Source organism: Oryzias melastigma, linkage group LG24 (genome assembly GCF_002922805.2).
Source record: "Oryzias melastigma strain HK-1 linkage group LG24, ASM292280v2, whole genome shotgun sequence".
NCBI classification, from domain to species: Eukaryota; Metazoa; Chordata; class Actinopteri; order Beloniformes; family Adrianichthyidae; genus Oryzias; species Oryzias melastigma.
In genome coordinates this window covers 18410169-18435258 of record NC_050535.1, presented here as the reverse complement: position 1 = coordinate 18435258, position 25090 = coordinate 18410169, and the positions used below count along the sequence as shown (strand labels likewise).

The following is a 25090-nucleotide window of genomic DNA, read 5'->3' as shown; positions in this document are numbered from 1 at the left end:
AAGAAGTGATTTATTCCATGTTTATCTTGTAGTTCCTGGGGTGTGATAAATCTTCTATCAATAATTAGGTGCTCTAGTAGTGTTACGGTAACGTTATATCTGCTGTTTAGAATAACAAAAGTAAAGTAGTGAGCATTGTGTCCAAATTGCTTTTAAGATCCAGGGCACTAGATAGTCCTGCACTGTACATTTTTTTAGTAGTTAAGGATTAGGGTGGGAATTCGGACATAACCTTTGAGTTATTTTGTTTTTTAGCTTTTATTAATGATATTATTTCACAATTTTATATTTTGCTATTTAATTTCGTAACCTTTGAGCTTTGAAAGTATCACTCCAATCATGATGATGTCACTTTTAGTCAAAATCTAAAAACCTGTGTGCACAGGAATGGGAAGCAATCCCATTCCTGTGTCCCATTACCATTCGATTTAGACAAGGGATGGGCAACTCCAAGCCTCCCTTTTTCAAATTTCAAAGCCCAAACAGTTCATTCAATTAGAACATGCCAGAGCAGGGTATGTGGGAAAACATGCAGGAATGTGGACCTCGAGTTGCCCATCCCTGGTTTACATGCTTTATGACTAGCTTACGGCCCCTCACAACCCTGACCTAACATTAGCGGTGCAACAAAAATGGCAAGCAATGCTGTACAGCTTTGACCCAGATACCAGCTCAGACGAGGAAAACAAAGACGTCCAAGTGGAAAGGAGTGGAGCAGGGAGCTTGTGGCCCTGCAACTGTAGTTTATACGTAACAACTACAAGCTTTTTCAAACTGTATTTTTTCTTCTGCCTCTGATTCACAACGATTTGAAAAAGAAATACTCAGAAATGTAATTCTGTTAAAAACAACACCCTGAATGCTCCAGCTGCACAGGAGCACCAATCACCCGGGGTCTCTGTTGGGAATGACGCCATTGCAGTATTTTAGGATCAGTTATTCTGCTTGCTGCACAGCAGGAATGTGCAGCCTTTTCTTAGGGACAATCTTTTCGAAGTCTAAACCAGGGGTCTGGAACCTGAAACTCTGGAAGAGCCATTTGGGTTGATTTCTCACTGAACACAACCCAGTAGGAGCCAGAAATTCCTCCTTCACCCATTAAGACACTTATTTGTATGCTATTGCTACTACTATGATAAACATAAATGAACTATTGTTCATTTTACATGAATAAAACACACATTAAAAGAAAATTTCCTTTTTTACAAACTTTTGACAAAATTTCATGTGAGTTCCTTTCAAAATAAAAGACACCCTGCCACATACGATCATCTCAATGAAGCAAATGTATTAGTAGTGAGTGTAATGAATAAAAATACAGATTACTTTACTGTTGTTGGTGCATCAAATGTAAATTTAACAAACCAAAAGGAAATTTGAGCAAATTAATGAAGTGCTTATTGACATTCATTGATTCTCTGACGATCAGGACCCACAAAAAGTTGTCAAAATGTTGTAGTTCGACTTGTGGTACTGTCCTTCAACTGTTTTTTATGAGTTCAACTTTGAGTTTGTTTACTTATGTTTTCTTTACTACGTTTTCACTTTTTACTTTACAGTTACTTTTTAGCGTTTAGAAACTTTTTATTTTTCTTTAACCAGAGAGCCACAATTGGGGTAAATGAGCCACATGTGGCTCTGGAGCAGCAGGTTGCAGACTCCTGGTCAAAACCATTAAAAAAACTCCAAACTGAATCCCTCAAAGTGACTTTTTTTTAAATAATTTATATCTTGCCCAAAAAAATAGTTGGTTGCAGCTTAAATCTTGTGGGCCGTGACTCAAGTCTCGTGGGTCTTCACCAAATCTCATGGGTTGCAACCAAATCTTGTGGGTAACGACTCAAATCTCGTGGGTCGTGACTAGAATCTCGTGGGTCGTGACCAAATCTCGCTGGTCGCAACTTAAATCTCGAGGGTCTTGACCAAATCTCATGGGTCGCAACTTAAATCTCGTGGGTTGTGATTCAATTCTTGTGGGTCGCAACTCAAATCTCGTGGGTTGCAACTCAAATCTTGTGGGTCGTGACCAAATTTCGTGGGTTGTGACCAAATCTTGTGGGTCGCAACCAAATCCTGTGGGTCACGGCTCAAATCCCGTGGGTCGTGACCAAATCTGTTGGTCGCAACTCAAATCTGGTGGGTCGTGACAAAATTTCGTGGGTCGTGACCAAATCTTGTGGGTCGCAACCAAATCCTGTGGGTCACGGCTCAAATCTCATGGGTCGTGACCCATTCTGTTGGCCGCAACCAAATCTCGTGGGTTCCGAACAAATCTCATGGGTCACGACTCAAATCTCGTGGGACGTGACCAAATCTGTGGGTCGCAATTCAAATATCGTGGGTTGCGACCCACAGCCGTGAGATGTGACCAGCAAGTCGGCTCATCGAAGCTTTAATGTCATTTTATACTATAGATTGAGCATCAGAGCGCCTTTCGACTTGTCGGATTCATTTTATCCCATAATATTATCCCCTGGCTCCCAGTAGTGTGAGTTTTGTTGATAAAATGAGCATACATGCGGGAGTGCCTGCTGTCACTCCAGAAGAGTTCATAGAATTATCACATACCAAATGATTAATAGCTTTAAATGATCTTTAAGGTTAACAAAAACCTTAGACATCCTTTTGATTTAAAAACAAAACCCCTGATATTTGAAGGTTTTTTTCCGATTTTTAAGCAGCTCAAATTTGAAAGGATTTGAATAAAAGTCACCTCTCCCTTTCCTGCTCCAGCAGGTTGGTGAAGTCGTCACTCTTATCCATGAAGTCTGCGTGTTTGCGCTTCTCGTTGTCCAGCTCCATCACCGTCCGCCTGTGGCACTTCTCTGCCAGCAGCAGCTGCTCCAACATCCGCCTGTACGTCTCCTTCTGCTTGTCCTCCAGACGGTCCAGCTGAAGGAAACGCGTCAACCCTCATTACCCCAAACATGTCAAAGCAGCACCGTATCTGCTCACACAATCTCCCAAAACCATTAGCTACGGTTGTGGTTATATTGTGTTGCTGTGAGAGGCTCTTCTCACTCAGTTCTGTGCTTCATTCAGTTTTTCTTCAGGCTTTAATAGCACATTTGTTCAAACTTTTTCCCACTTGGTACACCCAGCAGATTTCACCCTTTACAATGTGAAGGAGAGCCTGAAGTTTTCCATAATGACAAACAATTGCATTTGCATATATTTGGCTTGAATTTCACCACCAAGGAACAAACTTTAACAAGATTGACATGCCCATCTGGTCTTTTTAAGCTTCTCAAAACATCTAAAGACATGGGAAAAGCAAATATTTTCTTAAAAAAACGCTTTTCATTGTGCACTTTGTTTCCTTTTGCATGTTTTTGCACTAGATTTAAATAAACCAGCTATGAATTACTCCAACAAAATCCACCAAAGTCTAAAAAATTGCTGGTATTAAGCCTGTCTCTTTATCACTAACTGGAATGCAATAGTAACCCTTGTGTTATGGTACGCTTACATTTCTCTCTGCAACGCGTGTTCAAGCAAACACTTGCAGCCATTGAACATGAGTTTCACATTTAACCATTTGAACTTTGACCAATCAGGGACTCGGATTTGGTAGTGACCTGCTTTTTAATACACAGGAGTACCAACCATTTGAAAAGCTATCACAGAGGGTGAATTAATAATTGCTGTTTTTGCCCAGTCAGAATTAGACTTAGTATGTTGGAAAAAAGCTGTGAAAGAAAAAGCTCTTCCAATTGTAAGTACATGCAGTAGTATCGGGTAGTGACCATTGACTGTATAATCACTGGACATCTCAACCCCCTTCCCTCTTGTGTTCCAAATAGGAAGTGCATGTTGGTTCCAACAGTCAAAATTTCATAGACTTCTATAAAGAAATAGACAGTTATTTCTCAGTCATTTCATTTATCAGAATAACCATTCTTGTTCTGATACATTCTTCTTAACATATTCTTTCTAATCTTATTTTTTTTTAAGATTTATTATTTTTATTGCAGTGGCTGTGTCAGGAAGCCACGGTGACAGTTTTGGCCTGATTCAGCGAGGGTCAGAGGTAAGGCATTTTCTATGGGTGATGTCAACACCTCGCTTTGTCCAGTGATTAATATATATCTATCGACAGCCCAGGATCCGGTCTTGTATGGCAAGCAAAAAGTATCATAAATCACCAGGTTCATGTTGATTTTTAAGAACACACGTTCACATCACATTATTGTGTGTGTAGCATCACATCTCTACATCTATTTTTGAGCCCTGTCTTCCATCTTTTAAGTATAGCAATTTTTATCGAGGTGTTTCTCTGAACTGACCTCAGCCATGGGTTTCTCGTACACGTCTTCTGTGCTGCTGCCCTGGAAGAGCTGAGAGTCTCTCTGCAGAGCCTGCAAGGGTTTTGTGGGAGCAGCAAAGCCATAGTGGGCCTCCAGAGTCTCTGGTCTGGTTTTCTCAGTTTTCAGCAGACCAATGATGTCTTCTCTGGCCTGAAAAGGCAGAGCAGAAGCATCAGTTAGCTTCAGAGCAGTTTTAAACCTTAGAATCAGGGGTGCCAAACTCAATCGCACAAGGGGCCAAAATCCAAAACACACCTTGGGTCACGGGCCGAACAGGATAAACATTTATTGAACACACTAAGACTAAATTTTTAAAACTTAAAAAAAAAACTGTAACTTTTTAACATAACTTTGAATAAAAACAGGCAGTAATATGATTCCAGAATAAATCAACCTTAAATAAATTTTAATATTTTGCCCTCCATAAAAATATATTTTTTCAAATCAGCCCAAGATAACATCGGGCCATTAATAACAATAAAATAAAATGAGCTTGTGGGCCGGATATAATTATCTGGAGGGCCGGATCTTGCCCCCGGGCCTTAGAAGGACTCTGAATGTTTGTTTTTTTTTTTGTTTGTTTTGCTCTGGTGTTATATGTAGAATACCTTGGATATTTAAATAATCCGTGTTTGAACACTATATGCTAAGTGTTGGAATGACACAAATTGAATGACCTTTTCAACATACCCTGCCATTCTGCTCTCCTGCCAGATACCTAAGCCAGAGGAGGCCTCACCAAGGCAGGCATGGAGCAGAGCAGCAGGCTGGGTAGTATTTATGTTTTACTCTGAGTTGTGCTGGTATGTTTTGTTCTTTTCTTCCTTGGTAGTTTTAGACTGCTGGGTTTTGTTATTTTAGTTTTGGGTTGGACCTTGGTAGTCTTGATTTGCGGGCTTTGTTTATTCAGCCCTTAGCAGGGAGCTGCTGACTCCGACAGTCGACATGGCTGGGTCAGCAGTCTCCCTGATTTATTTTATTTTTGACCAACCTTCCAACTCCCTTTTTAGTGAGAATTTGAACTAGTGGTGTCCAGTTTTTGTTATTGTCCCCTTTTGTATTTTTCCCCTTGACCCGAGCCAGGTTTACCCATAGGGGATGTAACAATCAGATTGGATTATTCTTTTTTTCTTTTTATGTTTTTTGTGGTTCAATATCAAACTACAGCCCCAGTTTTTTTTTTTTATCTTTTTTTTCTTGCAGTTTCTACACGGAAAAGGTTTTTTTTTTTGTATTCCTGTAGGATGGAAAAACTGCACCGGTCCAAACAGATGACCAGGATGGAAACAATGGGTGAGGCAGGAGCATCCTGTCCCTTTGGGAGAAGAGTTTATAACTGTACCTCTGTTGGAAAAACAATGATGTGATTTGGAAAAAAGGAGCTTCTGCTGAGCTGTTTCCATGCTTAAAATATTATTTTTAAAACACCACACATCACTGGAGGGTGTTAGATGCCAGTGAGTGTCCTGCTTGACTACAGTGTTTACATCTTTGGAGCTGTGTGACCCGCCCGAATCTCAAAGAAGACAACTCATCTGTTGGCACGGTAACCAGTCATCAAATGGGCACTTTTAAGAAAATATCCTCAAGTCTTATGCTGAACACTTAGTCTTTTGCAAGTTCTGTGATGAAGATCCAACAAAGAAGGAATGCAACTTTTTTAAACTTCCAAGAATTTTATTTATTTATTTATATTTTCAAGGTTTCCAAGAATTTAAAAAAACAATATTGGGGTATAAAGTATTTTTTTTCCATTCAAAAGAATCAATATTCTAAACTAGACTTAAAGCTAATGAAGAGCAATTGTTATGTAAAAATAACTAAAGATATTATTGTAAACAGGAAAATTGCTTGTATGGATAAACAAGCTAAATTTACATTTACAAGCAACACTGTAAACGATAGAATAACATGTCTCTTGTTTCATTGGTAACACAATAAGGGCTTTAAATGTTTATTTCAAGTAGTACTTACATGGATGTAGTTAAGAATTAAGTCACAAAATCTAAAACGTTTGGGGGTCAGACACATAATTGAAATATGTGTATTTTTGCAAAGTTAAATAGATCTCAGCTTGTGAGAATTTGACGCTTTAATCACAAACTCTAAATTATTTTTTTTCTACAGTCTTTGTATTTTATCCATATGATTTATTGATAAACTGACCAAAGTGATCAAGAACTGCTTTTGTAGTTGGTTTTTGCTTGATATGGCTTTGATTCAGCAGAACAAAAGTCTTAGATTTTAAAACCATTTCAAAACATAAAGTAAAAAACTGTCTAATGTATTCGTATTTTGTTTTCTTTTCTCAAATTTTACAAAGTAGAAATATATTGGTCAGTTTAATTTCTCTTTTTTCTTTGAACTGTTTATGTGCTTCTGGCAGTATTTTTAGCTCAGTGTTGACACTTGTTCACAGCTGAAGTTGGAAGTAAACGTCATGCTCACAGGCATGCAAAGAGTTGGATTTAAATCTGCACAAAAAACCCACATAAATGCACTGATTTATAATTTTACAGAGAGAAAGGCAAACATCAGCCCTTGTGGGTTTCTACCAAGCCAGCAAAGCCAAGTAGGTATGGTTTAGTATGGTTTGAAAGTGGGCAGAAAATGTGCTCCCCAAATGGGTTCGTCCACAGTTTCCACCTGTATTTGCCAACATTAGCTTAAGTGGACACTCAGTAGGTAGGCCCGCTATGCAAGCCAGCCATCCAGTGGACAGCAGAGCTTCCTAGCTTGCTACATTTCTCATTTGCTAGCTAGATATATTGAAACTCAGTAACTCAATACAGTGGAGCTCGCTACAGAGGAGCTTGCTAGGTCGATACAGCGAGGGCTCACTAACTCAATACAGAGAAGCTTACTGCAGCAGAGATCGCTAGCTTGCTACAGATGAGCTCACAAGCATGCTACAGCGGAGCTCGCTAGCTCAGTCGCTAGCTTGATACAAATGAGGTCCCCAGCACGCTACAGGGGAACTCACTACTAGCTCAATACAGCATTGCCCGCTAGCTTGCTACAGAGGAACTCACTCGCTACAGATGAGCTCACTAGCATCCTACAACTGAGTTTGCCAGCTCACTACAGGGAGGTTGCTAGTCCAATACAACTGAGCTTGCTACCTCGATACAGGGGAGATCACTAGCTCGATACAAGTGAGCTCGCTAGCTCGATACAGTGGAGCTTGCTAGCTCGCTACAGCAGAGTTCGATAGCTCAATACAGCGGTACGCACTAGCTTCATACAGAGGAGCTCACTAGCTGACTCCAGATGAGCTCACTAGCATGCTACAGTGGAGCTTGCTAGCTTGCAACAGGGAAAGTTGCTAGCTCAATACAAAGGAGCTCGCTAGCACGCAACAGAGGAGCTCACTAGCTCGCTACAGAGAAGCTCACTTGCTCAATATAGCAGTGCCCACTAGCTCCATACACAGGAGCTCACTAGCATGCTACAGCGGAACAGGGGATGTTGCTGTCTCATTAGAGGGGAGGTGCTAGCTCGCTACAAATGAGCTTCCTAGCATGCTATGGCAGGGCTTGCCAGCTCGCTACAGGGAAGGTCCCTAGCTCGATACAGGAGAGGTTGTTAGCTCACTACAGATGAGCTTGCTAGAATGCTACACCGGAGCTTGCTAGCTTGCTACAGGGGAGGTCCCTAGCTTGATACAACGGAGCTCGCTAGTTCGCCACAGCGGAGCACGCTAACTCGATACAGCTGAGCTCGGTAGCACGCTACACTGTCCACCGGGTGGCTGGGTAGTTCTTATATATAGTCAATGGTAGCAAGCCAACCCACTGAGTGCCCACTTAAGCGAATGTTGGCAAACACAGGTGGGGCCACCATGGAAACTGTGGACAAACCTATTCAGAGCCCACATTTTTTGGCCACATTTTTCCCACTATGGGGCTAACTCAACCTTCCTGGCTGGACAGTCCCTGAGCTTCAAAAAAAGCCCAGACATTGTACCTGAACTTCTCCTTCCATGACTCCTAGCAGGTGAACCAAATCCTCCTTTGTCAAATTAGATGTTTTTGTTTTCCAACCCTCTTTTGGTTTCTGAGATTTCTTTTCTGGCTCGCTTGTTTTCCCGCTCATGTCTTCCCTTGGAATTTTCATCCTTGTTTTTGTCAGCTGTGGTGTCTGCTCCTCTTCCTCCTGCATGATGAAGCCTTTCGTAGGTTGGATGTGCCCACATTCCTGCTCCTCGCCAGTGCAACTTCTCGACCGCATTTTGAACCTGCGTGCGACAAAGCAAGCCGATGATTCACTTTTTTGTCATGCGTGTCGATTTAAAATTGTTCTACAGTTAAATTACAAAGCAAGTTAGTAGCAATGTATGACTCTAAGATGAAAGTAAACACACATGTGCTAGCATGAAGCTCATGTTAGGCTTTTGTTGACAGAGTTGATGATCAGTGGTTTAAAATGGTCAGTGACTCACTTGCTGCAGGTGAAACTGAGTAAATAGTGAGTACAAGGTCTGTAAATAGAGACTGTGTGTTTGTTTACAGGTTGTGTTGTTTTGACTGTAGTTGCCAAGTGTTGACCTAAAAGGCTTTAAAGGTCTCAGCTGAGCAGAGTCTCTGCACGCCACTGCAGCACTGAGGTGCTAACTCATCAGCACATACAAAATTGTTGAGGTCATATGTGGAGTTGAGCCAACAGGTCTCTAGATGAGATCTTAGGGATTGAATTCTGTGGTGGTTCATGAATTAGGTTTAGCCATCGTGACACAATTAGGCCTTACTTTCCTCTCAAAGCGTCACTGCAACGTGTCACAAAGTGGCTGATTTCAATGATTCTCAAGTGGTGACCACACGTAAAAAGGCCTTTAAAAATAGTTGTGAAAATAAATGGGAAGAGCGTGTTCTCAAATCCTAAACCAAACCTATTTTATGAAGAAATAAATATACAAATGAGGCCGTCTTTAAAAACAAGTGAAACTAGAATACCCTCATGGAAGAGTTACATCTGAATCAGAAAAAATCCAAATATCTTCTGCTTGAATCTTAAGAGAAAGATTAACAAATAATTTTAAATAGTTTGTTATTGTTTGAATAAATTAACTTTACTCCCAGGTTTGAATTGAACCAGTCTAAAGGAAATGAAATCACTGAATTCCAGCTTTTTCCAAAGCAGGTTAAAAAGGCATGACAAACAACCATTATTGGAGTATTCCGCTAAAAGTATTGAAAGTTGAAGCTTAAAAAACAAATTTTCCCATCTGTTCCCAAAACTCCTTATCACAAGTTTTTTGAACCATGATTCAAGTGTCCAATGATCTGACCATTTAATACTGAAGTACTTTTTAGCTGATGTTTTAGTGTAACATTCTAGCCAGTGGTTAGCAAATGAACTGACTTGGCTTCAAATACTTTCATTTTCACACTTGGTTCAAACAGGAAGTTAGATTATTCAGAGTATATTTTTGAGATGTGTCAGCAAAAAGACATCAAAGCTTAATCTCTCAAAACAGTTTATGCGCAACTCAATATTACTTACCAGCTTTCCAATATATGTATATATACAGACTATATATAGTATGCCAAAGGACAATTTCAAAATTTACAAAAATACACAGTATTTATCTGGTTGTGACCATTAAACTCTTCATTTAAAAACTGCAACTTTGAATATTTACAGTATTAGGTTATTAGAATTGCAACAAAGTGAGGCAAATAAGCATTTGAACACCCTTTGATTTTGCAAGTTCTCCAACTTAGAAGTCACAGAGGGTTCTGAAATTTTCCTCTTGTCCACCAAGAGAGATATTCTACTAAAAAGTCTAGAAATCACCTTTCATGACTTTTTAAAAATAATGTATTTGTATACTACTGCTGCAAATACGTATTTGAACACCTGAGAAAGTCAATGTCATTATTTGTTACAGTAGCTGTTGTTTGTGATTACGCAGGTCAAACGTTTCCTGTAGTTTTTCACCAGGAAAGTTTTTTGCCCACTGCTCCTCACAGATCTCCTCTAGATCAGTCAAGTTTCTGGGCTGTGACTGAGAAACATAGTTTCAGATTTTCTTTTGGGTTTATGTCTGAAGACTGGCTAGGCCACTCCAGAACCATGATATGCTTCGTACAGAACCACTCCTTGGTTCTCGTGGTTGTGTGTCATTGTCATGTTGGAAAACCCAACCACGATCCATCTTCAATGCTCTGACTGAGGGAAGGAGGTTGTTTCCCAAAATCTCACAATACGTGTCATCCTCTCCTTAATAAAGTTCAGTCGTCCTGTGCAGAAAAATACCCCCATAGCATGATGCTACCACCCCCATGCTTCTCAGTAATGGTGTTCTTGGGATGGTTCTCATCATTCTCCCTCCAAACACAATTGGAATTAAGAACAAAAAGTTCAATGTGGTCTCATGGGGTCACATGATTTTTTCCCATGATCCTCTGGATCGTCCCAATGGATCATTGGCAAACGTAAGACAGGCCTGGACATAAGATGGATGAAAGAGAGGAACCTTCTGTCATGGATGATCTCAAACCATGACGTCTTAGGGTATTACCAACAGTAACCATGGAAACGGCGGTCCCAGCTCTTTTCAGGTCATTAACTCGCTCCTCCCGTGTAGTTCTGGGCTGATTCCTCACCTTTCTTAGGATCATTGAGACCCCATGAGGTGAGATCTTGCATGGAGCCCCAGTCTGAGGGAGACTGTCATGTTTTAATAATTGCTCCAACAGTGGATCTTTTTTCACCAAGCTGTTTGGCAATTTCTCCGTATTCCTTTCCAGCCTATAATTTTGTCACTGGTGTCTTTTGACAGCTCTTTGGTCTTGGCCATGCTAGTAGTTGGTGTCTTACTGATAGTATGGGATGGACAGGTGTCTTTATGCAACTAACAACCTCAAACATGTGCTTCTAATTTAGGATAATAAGTGGAGTCTAGGTGGACTATTTAAAGGCAGACTAACAGGTCTTTGAAAGTCAGAATTCTAGCTGATAGACAGGTGTTCAAATACTTATTTGCAGCAGTAGAGTACAAATAAATTGTTTTTAAAAAAATCATACAATGGGATTTCCAGTATATTTTTTAGATTATGTCTCTCACTATTGAGACGCCCCTAAATGAAAATCAAAGATTTGAAAAATTAAGTGTAAAGTTGTATTTTCTATCATCAAGTTTACTCTGTTGGATTCTCATCCTTTCTGTTTTCTTAGTGTCAAATTGAAACATGATAACATTGGTTTATGATATATATAAATGCATTAAATGAATCTATTTACATATGTAAATACTATTGTATAAACTAAGATTTCTGATACACCGGATACAAGTAATCAGCAGTGGGTGTGGCAAAGATACCAGAGAAGCATGTAGGGACACCGGCCCCCCAGGTCAGGAATCACCAAACACCCACAAGCCTATGTTTTAGATTCTTTACATGGCAGACTGTTATAACAGGCTTCCATGATATTTGCTTACTGTATATAAAGTGATAGCTCCTGGGACTTCCCAATGTTAGACTCCAGGCACAAGAAGGATACCCTAAAAATACTCACTTAATCTCCTTCAACCCCACAAAGGAGAGAGAAAGGAAACAGCTGCAAACGCCACAAGGACGCTCATAAACTGACCTGCTGCATTGGATTTCAGTGGCACATGATAGAAGGGAGACGCATTTGAGCCCTGTCTGAAAATAAGGATTCATTAAGGCGGAAATCTGCATTGGCAATTTTATTCTTAACGGTTGGTCAAACATGTTGATGTTGCTGCACAGATGTCAAAGAAACAAAAAAATTATGGAACAAAGGAAAATATAAAATTCGATGCTAAACCAAGCTTATGTTAGAAGTTCCAGCTTCCTCTTGTTCAGGACATTACTGCTTGTATTTTTGGTATTCAGAAATGTTAGTTTTTGAAATATTAAGAAAAATGCCCCATAAGAAATGAATAAGAAAGTCTTGAATGTAAAAATGTTAAGTAGATTAGCTACAAGCTTTTAAAATATATTCATGGGCTTTATTTTCATACTATATTTATTCTACATATATATATATATGTTTCATACATATTTATAGTAATTTTCAAAAATATGAAGTTTAGCTAATATTTTAGCAACATGATAACATTTTTGGCTAATGTGTTATCTAGTGGGGTTTTTATGGGTTAATTTATAGTTTAGCTAATATTTTAGGAAAATGATAACATTTTTGGCTAATTTTGTTTATTTAGGAATTTCAGGCTATTTTGGAGTTTAGCTAATATTTAAACAATGTGCTAGCTTTTTTGGCTAATTTGGCATCTACTGAGGTTTTTATAGGCAAATTTGGAGTTTAGATAATATTTGATCAACATGCTAATATTTTTGGCTAATTTGTTATCCACTGGGGTTTTTTGGGGCTAATTTAGAGTTAAGCTTCTGTTCTGGCAACCGGCTAACATTTTTGACTAATTTAGTTTACTGAGGAACTTTGGGCTATTTCTGAATTTAGCTCATATTAAAGCAACACACTAAATATTTTTGCAAAATTTGCATGTATTAGGAATTTTAAAGCAATTTTACTACAAAATTTTCAGAAATGTAGGTCAACTTCAGCACTCTTTCATAGTTCTTTAACAAAATTTCCAGTCTTTTTAGTAAATTTAACATTTTGCAAATAGCTTTTGCATTTTCAGCAAATCCCATCAGCAATTTAAATAAATTATTTTACCATTTTCAGAAAAAAGCTGTAGACTACTTTTTGCGAAAATCATTCACACATTCATTATCGCAGATAATGCAACTTTTTTTTGCTAAAAATTGTTATAATGCTTATCACTGGTAATATAACAACAGAATGTGTTTATTTTCTAAAACTGTAGCAACTTTTGTGAAAAATGCTACAAAAAGTACAGAAAGTGCAACAATTTCTACCCTGAAACGAGATGTCCTGAAACTCCGCCAAACCCAAGAGATTTCTGGAATGATGCTTGACAAAGAGGCATCAAGAGGCATCAGGAAAAATAGATTAGTTGCCACCTCCCAAGAGGACATAATGAAATATGATATAGTAGGTCACTAAACCACTAGAGAGTCTAAACACAGCTCAGTCTGGATGACCAGCCTGTTTAGGGATTTGTTCTGCATGGACCAACCAGAGAACACTTCCTTATCTTTACATTAAAAACAAAATCATAAACATGTGTGAAGATCTAGATATTCTCACTAATGGGGGTTATAAATGTAAAATGAAGCAGATTAACTTCTTATAATCTATGTACCTGAAATAGACACACAGTGTGAATGTTGGTGTAACTGCAGGATCACATTTCCACCTTCAATCAGTCAAACTGAAATAGAACAATTGTGTGTTCTGTAAAGAAGATCATAGTCAATACTGTGATTAAATCAGTCCAAGCTGGTTTTGTTTACACATTTTGCCCAATTTCTGTTTGGATCAATTTTTAGACAAAGTAAATACAGTCCAAACATTTGCATTCAGCTTCTAGTTTTCAGCCTGCAGTCTTTGCCTGGTGTCCTCATGGGGCTTTTAAAAGAGTGGAGAGCGGCACTTCTGCTGTAAAAATAAATGTTTAGCAGTGAACCAACTGTGGATGTGGGTTCAGAGGTTTGTATTATTTCAGTTCGCTGTGTGCCGCCCGCTATCCCCGTAAGCGTGTCTCTCAGAGAAATCTGTTCTTTCAAGGATAAAACGTTTGAGAAACGTCTCGAGCTTTAAAATGCCAAGGTCAGGCTGGAGTTCTCAGTTCTGAATGTCTGACGTCTGTTGTGGGTTACACAAAGGCATCAGTCATAGAGCTGTTGTATATTGGGTATATGTGCGTTTTTGAATATATTTTTATTTACCAAGCATGCTAAAAATTCTGTAATGAATTGAGCTGCATAAGTGTTTTTGCAGTAGCTTTTTGTTGTGCACTTACAGTTTCATCTTTCATGTTTCAAACATTTTTCTTGCATATTTTTTTTTATGTTTCTTTTAAATTTAAGCTTGTTTTATGCTCTGTTAGTTTGTGGTGTCTGTTTTATTTTTGTTTGGCACTTTAGCGATCCAAGGGCTGCACGGTGGCGCAGTGGTTAGCGCTCTTGCCTCACAGCAAGAAGGCCCCGGTTCGAATCCCGGCTGGGACCTTTCTGTGTGGAGTTTGCATGTTCTCCCCGTGCATGCGTGGGTTTTCACCGGGGACTCCGGCTTCCTCCCACCGTCCAAAAACATGCTTCATAGGTTAATTGGTGACTCTAAATTGCCCCTAGGTGTAAATGTGAGAGTGAATGTGTGTGTGATTGAGGCCCTGAGACAGACTGGCGACCTGTCCAGGGTGTACCCCGCCTTCGCCCATCAGTAGCCGGGATAGGCTCCGGCACCCCCGCGACCCCGAAAGGGAAGAAGCGGACAAGAAAATGGATGGATGGATGGACTTAAGCGATCCAGTAAAAGTAAAATTATGTTTATTTATTCTATATATATATATTACAAAAAACCTTGTTTAATTTCTTTTTTTGTCAATCTTTTTTTAATAAGCTGATTTTTTTTTTCTCGTTCTGGCTTATTAAGGACATGTTCTCACACAAATGCCAATATACTGTATATATATATATATATATATATATATACAAATTAGTTTCTGTCATTCAGTTTTATATTTTTCATAAGCATTCTTCTATTTGATCACAGTCAGATATGTTGTAAGCACGGGACAAGGCGGGGAGCAATGCCGCTCTAAACGTCGTGGTTAATTAAAGTTTATTCTCCTTTTTGGGCTTTTCCCACCATAATATTTCATTGAAAAAAAAATAATTTAATGTCCTAGTATTACAATACTCTGTACTGTATTTAGATGCAGATAGAACATTTAATATTTATTTAAAAAAATAAATGATTACAGAATGTTGTTTCCTGAAATTTCTTGATCCTTTATGCATTTCTGGTAAAACCTCACGTATTCAGTTGTTTTTTCCCATGTGCTGAGCTAAATTTGTTCACCATGACACAGATTTTCTCAGAGCTAATTTTTTGGGGGCATCCAACATAAACTCCTTCCCGCCAAACTGGTGTCAGCCGTGAGTATTATTGCATGTCGGTCATCTGGCTGACACCGGCAGGTTTTCATCATCCTGGCAGTTTGTACCAAAACTTTAATCAGCAGTGATCAACTGAGGGAGATGATTTCATGCTCGGCGTGCAGCGGACCCACAGCCAGCTCTCTGAAGTCATTTCTCTCTTAAACTCTGAGGGGGAGAAGAAGGGGACTTGGATGGAGTCTAGAGAGTGTAACCACATGCCTTTCAATCCCCAAGGAGGTGATGAAACCCCTGTGGGAGGAGGCGGCTCGTGTTACACAGCCTCATTGAAATGGTATCCGAAAAAAGGGATTCAGGGTTCAGAATGTTTCTTGTTCACGTGACGATTTCACATTAATCTTAAAGTCTGGGCGAAACTGTCCAGACAGGAGGGAAGTGAAAAGCCTTAGGTTTTTTTAGACAAAGGGGCTCGTCTTTAGAAAAACAGTTGATGTTACCAGATGGTTCACTTTTTCTTGTACATTTTTGCAACAAATGAGCCAATTAAAATTTCTAAAAAAGTAAACAATTCTCAGAACACATTTATGAAAACTAGAACATGATTAGTTTTTGGTCTTACACTCTAGTGTGTTTTGAAATATTTTTGTTTTAATTATAAGACCTACTAAAGCATTTTTGGCGCATCTTCAGTTGCATGAAATGCATGAAAAATATCTTTATACTTTATTCAAAATACTGTATAAAATTAAATTATTTCTCATTATCATTTTTAAGCATTTTCTTTGTCTGTTGGGGACACTAGATTTTCACATATCTGTAGCATTTTAGTGCAACAAAGAAGCAAAAAAGTTAAATAATTTTTGCTTCTTTACCTTAAAGTTATCATTTAGTTGATTAAATACATTTTAAATTTTTTTTTTAAATCTCTAAATTTTAAAAGGGTTTTATGGCATAGATTATTCTAAAAGAGCTCATTTAGAACAGTTCAAGCCTGGTTTGGGGATTTATAGTCCTGATTTGGATCTGAATTGTACCTTTGTGCACAAATTTAGAAATATTGAAGGAGAAAGTCTTCAATTTCAGAATTTGAAGTAAATTAACAACAAGCCTTTAAATATATTCATGGGCTATGTTTTAATCTTTTATTGTAATTTTCAAAAAAAATGGAGTTTACCTAAAAAGATGCTAATGTTTTTAGCTAATTTGTAATCTACTGGGGTTTTTATTGGCTAATTTAGAGGTTAACTAATATTTTAGCAACGTGCTAACATTTCTGGCTAATTTGCTTTCGACTGAAATATTATAGGCTAATTTAGAGTTTAGCTTTTATTTTAGCAACAAGCTAATGTTTTGATGTTAGCTAAAATTTCAGCTTTATGCTAGCCGATATGGCTAAATTGGACTTTGCTTGCAATGAGCTTCAACGTTTTCAGCTATCAGTTTTAGCATTTTAAGCTATCAATTTAAGCATCTTCAGCTATCATCACTAGCATCTTCAGTGACCACATTAGCATTCACACTGGCATTGTCGCAGGTAATGCTATATGTCTAGTTTATTTTAGTTTCCTGGGCGTTCAGAAGAAAATTTACAATCACAAAAATAAAAATAATCAGAAATGAAAATAAGAAATATGAAAAGTTCATGTTTTTGACAGATTAAATTTAGAAAAGCAAAACTTGGTTTGTTTAAAGAATTCCTAGACAAAAGTCAAAATTCTCAAATTTATGCTCAACTTTTTACATAAGTAAATTTGAATTTTCTTGTGCATTTTCATTTCTACCAGGAATAATCCTTTTTCAGAGTTAGTCCTAATTTTGTTAGCAGGCCTGAAATGAGGCTTTTCTATTTTTACTAAAAGTCATGACATAGATAACAGACAGAAGCCGCCTGAGCATCAGGCTGAAATTCAAGAAAAACTTTAACTCGAGAGAAACTAAAGCTCATTTCATGCTCAGACCTAAGATCACAGTTTTCAACTTCTTCACCATCACAACATCTTGATCTTATCATGTGTTTAATAAACGCTGGGCTCAGACCATGAGAACGTACCCAAACACACACAGTGCTCCTCACTGCTCCCCGTTATGCTGTCATGGGAACAGAAGGAGCTGTTATGAAGCCAAACAAGTCGGCAGACTCTGCTGAACGCCCCACAGAGATTAGTGAGCCGGACTTGAAGAATGACCTCATGGTTCGGTCTTATCAGATGGCCTCAGCCTGCAGCTGGATGACTGTAACTCTGCTGCAGACCAAAGCTGAGCATTTCCAGGCAAACAGTTGCTTGGAGTCAAAGTTTTACACTAAAATGAGCAATCCAACTTTTAATTGTGTGAATGTTTTACAGCATTCACACTATAGTGATTCTCCTGCTCCTTTCTGTTTGTTTTTCAGCATATAAAAACACTTTCAGCAATTTCAGCAATCTTGGTATCAAAATGTTCAGCTCGTTCAGAACTTCACTGCTTGTATTTTTGGTATTTATAAACTTAATAGTTTTTGAAATATTGAGCAAAATATGCTCCATAAGAAATGAATGAGAAATTGCTTAAATCCTTCAAAAAACTTTGTGTATTTTTAAGCTTGTAAACTCCCACATTTACTTTCAGCTAAAGACACCATTCAAACTTTAAAATGTTCAATAATTACTGGGTTTCATAGGATAATTTGAAATTTATCTTAGCAACATGCTAGCTGTTTTTGGTTAATTTAGACATTTTTCCAGTTTTAATGCACATTTAGAGTTTAGCTACAATTTTAGCATCATGCTAGCTTTTTTGTCAAAATTAAACTAAAGCAAAATTTTTAGGCAAATTTAGCAGAAAATTTTAGAACTATGCTAGCTGTTTTGTCAAAATTAGACTCTAAAAAAAATTTGTTTTGTCAAATTTAGAGTTTAGCAAACATTTTAGCATTATGCTAGCTGTTTTGTCAAATTTTAAATTTTGTTTAAATGTTTTTTAGGCAAATTTTGAGTTTTGCTAATATTTTAGCATTATGTTAGCTGTTTGCCAAAATTAGACTTTTTTAAGTTCTTCAGGGAAAAAAATGGAGTTTACCTAATATTTTAGAACTATGCTAGCTTTTTTGTCAAAATTAAACTAAAACAAAATTTTTAGGCAAATTTAGCAGAAAATTTTAGCACTATGCTAGCTGTTTTGTCAAAATTAGACTTTGTTTAAAAGTTTTTAGGTCATTTTGGAGTTTAGCTAATATTTAAGCATTATGCTAGCTATTTTGTCAAAATTAGGCATTTTTCCAGTTTTATTTGTTTATTTATTTATTTATTTGCACATTTGGCATTTAGCTAATATTGTGGCAAGCTTTCAACTTTAGCATATTCAGCTATTGGCTTGAACATTTAAGGCTATCAGCTTCAGCATTTTCAACTATTAGCTCTGGCATCTTCAGAGACCACATTCAGCTTACAGAAGTCACACTTGCATTGTCGCAGGAAATGCTATATATCTAGTTCTTATTTCTGATACTTCAGCTCCTAAAATTACATTAAAATATTACAATGTAAACTGGAAAACATACAATAAAATGACATTAAAATAAACAAATACGTTACAAAATCATTCAACGGCTTTGAAAGCAAATATTCTGGATTAATGCGTTAAAATAAGTTATAAATATTGATGCAAAGCTTAGTCAAGTCTGACAGCCTTTTTCAAGAATTTGTATTCAATTTTTAAGCAGAAAAATGAATATTTTGTCCACCATTGATTTTTGTTTTGTTAAAACAATCCACCTTTGACACACAGTAGCTAGGATAGTCTCCAATATCATTGTGACACAAAAAGTGTTTGTAAAATGGACTAATAGATGTTTTCTTTTAAGAGTATCAGCTAAAGTTTTGGTGTCTCTTGCACGGCTTTGACATTTTAGAAAATTACAACAGATGTCTGGATGGAAGGAAGAACTCTTGTGTGTGTTTATATTTATAAATCCTAAATTTTCAGTCTGAATGCACACACTCTGGAACTCAGATTTGGTTTCTTTCTGACATTCTTCACTGAAAATCTCATATTTTTGTCATCTGTTTTTAACAAATATTAGATGAGAAGACATTAAAGATATTAAATCTTTAGTGGGGAAACAAAACTGTGTAGTTTCACAAATGTTTCTGGCTTTGAGTCAAAGAGCCTGTTGTGCTGTAATTTGGCCTCAGTACTAATCTTATTATTGTCCTCCCTCTGATATCTGGACAACAGCTCAGGCACGTCCTGCCCAACACTTCCTCCTTTATGTGCCAGATATTGTCAGGATGTAGTATTAAAAGCTGAATCTTTGCCAAACAACAACCAGATGTTCCGACTCCTTTACACCTCTCCAAACATTACTTCATGCAAGCAAACCTTATAGAAGCACGTTTAGAAGAAATCTATAATTTTTTAAAGCTGAGGTTTAGATCTGGAATTTAATTAATATAAAAATCAATCAGTTAAAAATTCATAAATAAATTATCAACAGAAAATTAAGGTATTTTTAAAGGGACTAGAACAATTTATGAATATTTTGAAAGGAATAATGATGACATATATGTTTCATCTTAATTTTGATTTTTTTCAGATCTGTCATCACTGAAAACATATGCAACTTTTTTCAAGTGTGACAGCTGAGCGTGCTCTTACTGATGGGTGAGTCACGCTTACAGCTGGTCAGAAAAGATTAACACACAAAAAAAAAAAAATCAAGCTTCTACCATTTAGTTTGTAGATTTATACTGCTGCACTCCAGTGCGATGACATCAGTTGACCAGAAGCCTTTTATGATTTGCTTTCAGTGAAAGAGGCTCATCACACTGACGGCTAAAGGCAAAATCAAACTCAGACAACTTTTTCTTTTTTAAAAAAACTGAAACGAGCTGAAAGAAACCAGCGACCGAATGTGAATACAAGAGAAAGAGGAAGTGAACGTCTGAATAGTTAACAAAATGCATATCTCTTAGACACACAGCACGTTATGTAGTATTAATCAAAGCTCAATTCACATTATGCAACAAAAAACACAAATTTAAAGTTTTTACTTTAGAATTGCACACGTTTGCTCAATATGTGGTTAAAAAAAAACAACTTTTTAAGCAATAGAACAAATTAAGAAAAATATATTTCCTTAATTTTTACATGTGGCACTGTTAATACATCTTAAATGAGTTAAAAAGCAACAGTTGGAATCAACAGTAACACAATTGCAGGAGTAGAGAATTATTTAGTGATTTTTCTAATACTGTATTCACATGTGAAATGTTTTAAATTACTATCACATTAAATCATGCTTTAAATTAGGTGCTAAATGTTTGTTTTTATCTCAGGATCTCTTTAATAACCCATTAAAAACATGTAAAGTTCATTTATTGTTTTAAGAAATCTAAAATAAAATTAGGCTTACATGTAATTTTTCTGCATTTTAGCTTAAAACTTATTAAATTGCGATTTTTTTATATTATAATATGGTTTTTCTTTGTTGTTTGGTTGAGACTGAAAACATGTAAATATAATCACATTAGTGCAGAGCTAATAAAAACACATTACCATGAGATGGTATTTGTTATCCAAAACGCGTTTCTTTAGACTCACCGTCTCTCTGTGGTTCAGTTAGTCCTGGTTTTAGTCCTCTGCTGTGGATTGTCACAGCGTCATGATGTTCTGGTCTCCTTGTGCTCCCCTAACCTTCTCTCCTTCTCAGGTCAAAGTTGAGGGTGCACCAGCAGAGTGACAAGAAGCTCCAACTTCTGCTTTGTCTGCTCAGAGTCGGAGTCAGAAGCGAGCAGGCAGCAGTGAGGAGGCGAGCTGAGAATAAACAGACTTCTTCTTTTAGCCGAAATTAAATTGGGCTCTTCCTCTTGCCACAGGAAGTTTGGCCCCTCTGTTTCAGCCTGTTTGCTGGCGGTCATCAGGGGTGAGACTCGGCTCTATATTTAACCTCTGCTCTCAGTCTGTGCAGGCAGCTCAACTGACTGCCTTTGCAGACAGCTCAACTATTAGCCGGTCCAGCAGCTCCTCCTCCTGATTATAACACAGAGGACTACCGGTACTTCACTTCACCTTCCTCTGATTACAGGATCATATTTGAAAAAGATTAATGTGTTTTAATAAAAAGTAGGACAGTTTAAATAGCTTAACAAGGTCTTATTAACAATCCCAGACAATATTAACTTGAAATACTGTAAATGATTCACAGAAACAACAAGACAATTAAAGCAGCAACACCAAAGAGTGAAAAGAAAAAAGAAAAAGGACATTCTTGTGTCACTTTCAGGTCACTTCATGTGTCTTACAAATATATTTAAGAAAACAGATACGAAAGCGTTTATGATAAAAGTACATCATTAAATAAATAAATGTACAAATACATTTGTACATTTATTTTGTTTCATTTATGCATTTTTGCTTTGAACCAAATGTTTCAATAATATGGAAGCATATTGTATGGAACTGTGGTGCATTCAATATTTTTTTTTTTTTAATTCCTGTTTCCAAAATCAACTCTCAACTCTTTAATACAAATCATCACTTATTCTTTTATATTCCACAGAATACCCAAATAATCCTGGACAATACACTAAAGTTTTTGCGGCAACATCTCCTGAAATATGTTATTTCATCAAAGACCTAGACTTGATTCTTTCATTTTTTCTCTTTTGTTATCCTCTGTTGGAAAACTGTATTTTACACCGTCTTCCAGGAACAATAACATTAGAGCACTTTTTCAGAAAAAGACTGTAACTTTACAACGTGTTACTCATTATCAGAAACAATATGCAGATGAAATATCATGGAAAACGCTCAGATAAAAGACATTTCTTATAAAATTTTTATATTGATGTTACTCTGAAAATGTTTGTGTATCATTCATTTTGTCAATCTTTTTTTATTACAAATATATTCTCCCCTTTTCTTTACTTTAAAAACATAAGAAAATTATGTTTCAATTTTTAGGACATTTATTCCTTTTCCTGGCTGAATTTTAAATTCATAAGTGCAAATTTTCTTACAAAGTCTCAAAATTTTCTTTATTTATGGTGGAAATCAAACTACATGATGAATCTTTTTTTTTTTTTCAAAATACCCTAAAGCTGTAAAATTTTGGGAAATTTGATCCTGAAATAAAATTATTTAAAATTTTAAATTTGCAAAGTTTTCCAAATCTGCTTTTATATATTCATTATGCTTTTATCTCTTATCACTCCTACAGCTAATATTTTTGCGTTTGCAATACAAATGGGATAGGGAGAAAGTGAAATGAGACACAACGCATCCAAAAACATTTGTGCTGCAAATGCAAAAATAGTTTTTGAAAGCATAAAAAAAGTTTGCAAACACAAAAATAATTTTGAAATCGTAAAAATATAATAAAAAAACACAAATGATTTTTTTGTGTCTCGTTTCTAGCGACAGAGCGGTCCGGTGCGGTCTAGTAGAGTAGTAAATACAGAGCTGTTAATCCTGGTGCTGATCGTTTCCAATAACGCTTTATTTTGAAAAGACAAGTAAATCCACCAATCAGAGAGAAGACGGTCCCCCTCACCCGGAAGTAGTTCAAAAGCGTTTCCTCTTTATCGTGTGGACAGACGAAGAGAGGGAGTTGTTATTAGTTTTGACTTGAATTCGCCTTTTAATCGAAACCATGCCGGGTCCGGACAAAGAAACAGACCTGACGGAGAGGCTGGCTGCCTTCCTGTCTGATCTGAAGCGCGGGGGCAGCGGGACCGGACCCCTGCGGAGCTCTGCGGAGACGGCCCGGGAAACGACAGCCCTGCTCCGCAGGATCACCGCACAGGCCCGGTGGAGCAGCGCAGGTGGGTCAGCCTCCTCATTCATCAGTTCCACAAGTCCTCATTTAGCTTGAAACTATGCAGAGAAATAGTCTCACCCCGATTTGTGCGTAACTTTGGATGTGTGTGCGTAATTCTTGATTTGTAACTCATACAATACATGTTGTGCCTAACTTTGTCTACGTTTAATTGTGTATTCACATGTGTAAAAATTGCGAGTTTCAAAAAGTACAATTTACACATCTACAATTTAAAATTACAACAGTTTGAAACTAACAAATCACACAATTCTTTCAAAATTACGCACGAATCGCTTGTTGCGCACAAGCAAAACCGCATTCACGCGCTTTTCACGCCTATAAGATTAATGTGTGAGTGATGCGTTTAAATGCTGCCAGAATGCTGGGTCATCAGAGTTTTCTTTTCAGCCACTTTGAACTTAGATCATGAATATTATCTGATCATCTTCACAGACACAAATCGGGGTTAATCTATTCTCTCTTCATATTAAACTGTACAAAAGTAAGTTAAAACCATACAAAAAAGGTAAGGTAACCTTGAATTAAAGAATATTTAAAGATGAATGTAAATAAAACAGAATTAATGAACAGTTTAAAGTGTATTATGTCCAAAAGAGTAATTCCTACATACTAATTGTTCCATCTTTTCTTGATTACTTCTTTTCCTTTCCTCTTTTTTTTTTGTTTTCATGAAGATTAACTGATTTTTCTCAAAGAAGTTTGTTTCTGCTGCTGAAACAGGAAAAAAAAAAAATCAAAATACATTTTATAAACAAGTCCAAACTAATTAAATAAAATGGAAATAAAGGAAACGCTAAAAAGGAAAATGTAAAGATTAGAGAAGTGGAGATTGATTTTTTTAAAGAAAAAACCTCTCGATTGGTGGTAAGGTACTAAAAGAAAAAAAAACAGCATTATTAAAAAACTCAAACTTTTGAGTGTTTGTGTGCAGATATCTGAATAAAAGTGAAATAGCCTTCATGGTGATAACTTGACCTCCAGTAAGAGAGGATTCAACCAGTTCAAGACAAATATTTTAAATGTATTTGTCATGATTTATTTGATTATTATTTATGTAAATTTTAAAAGGTCTTTAAAATAAAATAAAACTGCCAACATTAAATCAAACTGACACCAACCATACAGTTTACAATGAAGAGTGTGCAGTGATGCACAGAAATTACCAAAATAAAGCAAACCCAAAACAAAAGTACGGGAATAAGCACCAAAATAAATCAAATCTGAAAAGCTATAAATAATGGGGCCATAGATTTATAAAATACGACTAAAGTAGCGGTATTTTTGTACAAGACACTTCAATAAAACACTTGGAGAAATGAACAAAAGTTTGATCTCGTTTCAGGTGATTTGATGGAAATAATCCGAAAAGAGGGAAGGAGAATGACGGCTGCTCAGCCCTCGGAGACCACGGTGGGGAACATGATCCGAAGGGTCCTGAAGATCGTCAGGGAGGAATACGCCAGGTGAGGACTCCGCCCCCACAACTCACCTGTGTGTTCGAGGCTCACACTGAGAGAAAATCCATTTTCTTAATCAAAATGAAAAAACAATACTAATAGTTTTTCATTTCTGTTTGAAAAACTATTTTGTGTTGAGCTCATAAGTTTACACACTTTGAGAGAAATTCTAAATTGTTTTTCCAAAGAATATGAAGTTTCTGTCGTCATTATGATTTAAAAAGAGTAAACAGGTTTTTTTCTTTTATAATAAATGGCTTCATCCAACCACTAACTATGATTAGAAAAGAAGTTTGTGTTATCCTTCATATTCTCTAAAACATGACCAAGAAATGATAATTTTTTTATGGTATGTCAACTTCTGAGCACAAATGTATCATCTGCTTTCTGCAGCGACAGCCTAAAATGATGTGGTCAAATCAGGATAAACTCAACAGAAAAACAGACTGAACATTTGAAAAACAGACATTGCAATTGAAAAATGTTTTTGAAAGTATGAAAACAGGACATGGTAAATTTGAAAAC

At 36.9% G+C, this 25090-nt stretch overlaps 2 protein-coding genes across 2 annotated transcripts in view; one reads left to right on the top strand and one right to left on the bottom strand.

Moving 5' to 3' along the window:
* The window catches only part of LOC112158490 (filamin-A-interacting protein 1), a 30853-nt gene extending 9562 nt beyond the window's left edge, over nucleotides 1-21291 (bottom strand). Inside the window, exons 1-4 of the mRNA XM_024291899.2 lie at nucleotides 20870-21291; nucleotides 8274-8544; nucleotides 4287-4457; nucleotides 2714-2892 (exon numbers count right to left, since the gene is read on the bottom strand). Coding sequence (XP_024147667.1) covers nucleotides 2714-2892; nucleotides 4287-4457; nucleotides 8274-8537 — 614 coding nt within the window. The 5' untranslated portion in view covers nucleotides 8538-8544; nucleotides 20870-21291. The remainder of the gene's footprint in view (nucleotides 1-2713; nucleotides 2893-4286; nucleotides 4458-8273; nucleotides 8545-20869) is intronic.
* A 1527-nt stretch (nucleotides 21292-22818) lies between these two features.
* The window catches only part of eif2b2 (eukaryotic translation initiation factor 2B, subunit 2 beta), a 5063-nt gene continuing 2791 nt past the window's right edge, over nucleotides 22819-25090 (top strand). The window contains exons 1-2 of the mRNA XM_024291962.1: nucleotides 22819-23091; nucleotides 24451-24571. Coding sequence (XP_024147730.1) covers nucleotides 22920-23091; nucleotides 24451-24571 — 293 coding nt within the window. The 5' untranslated portion in view covers nucleotides 22819-22919. The remainder of the gene's footprint in view (nucleotides 23092-24450; nucleotides 24572-25090) is intronic.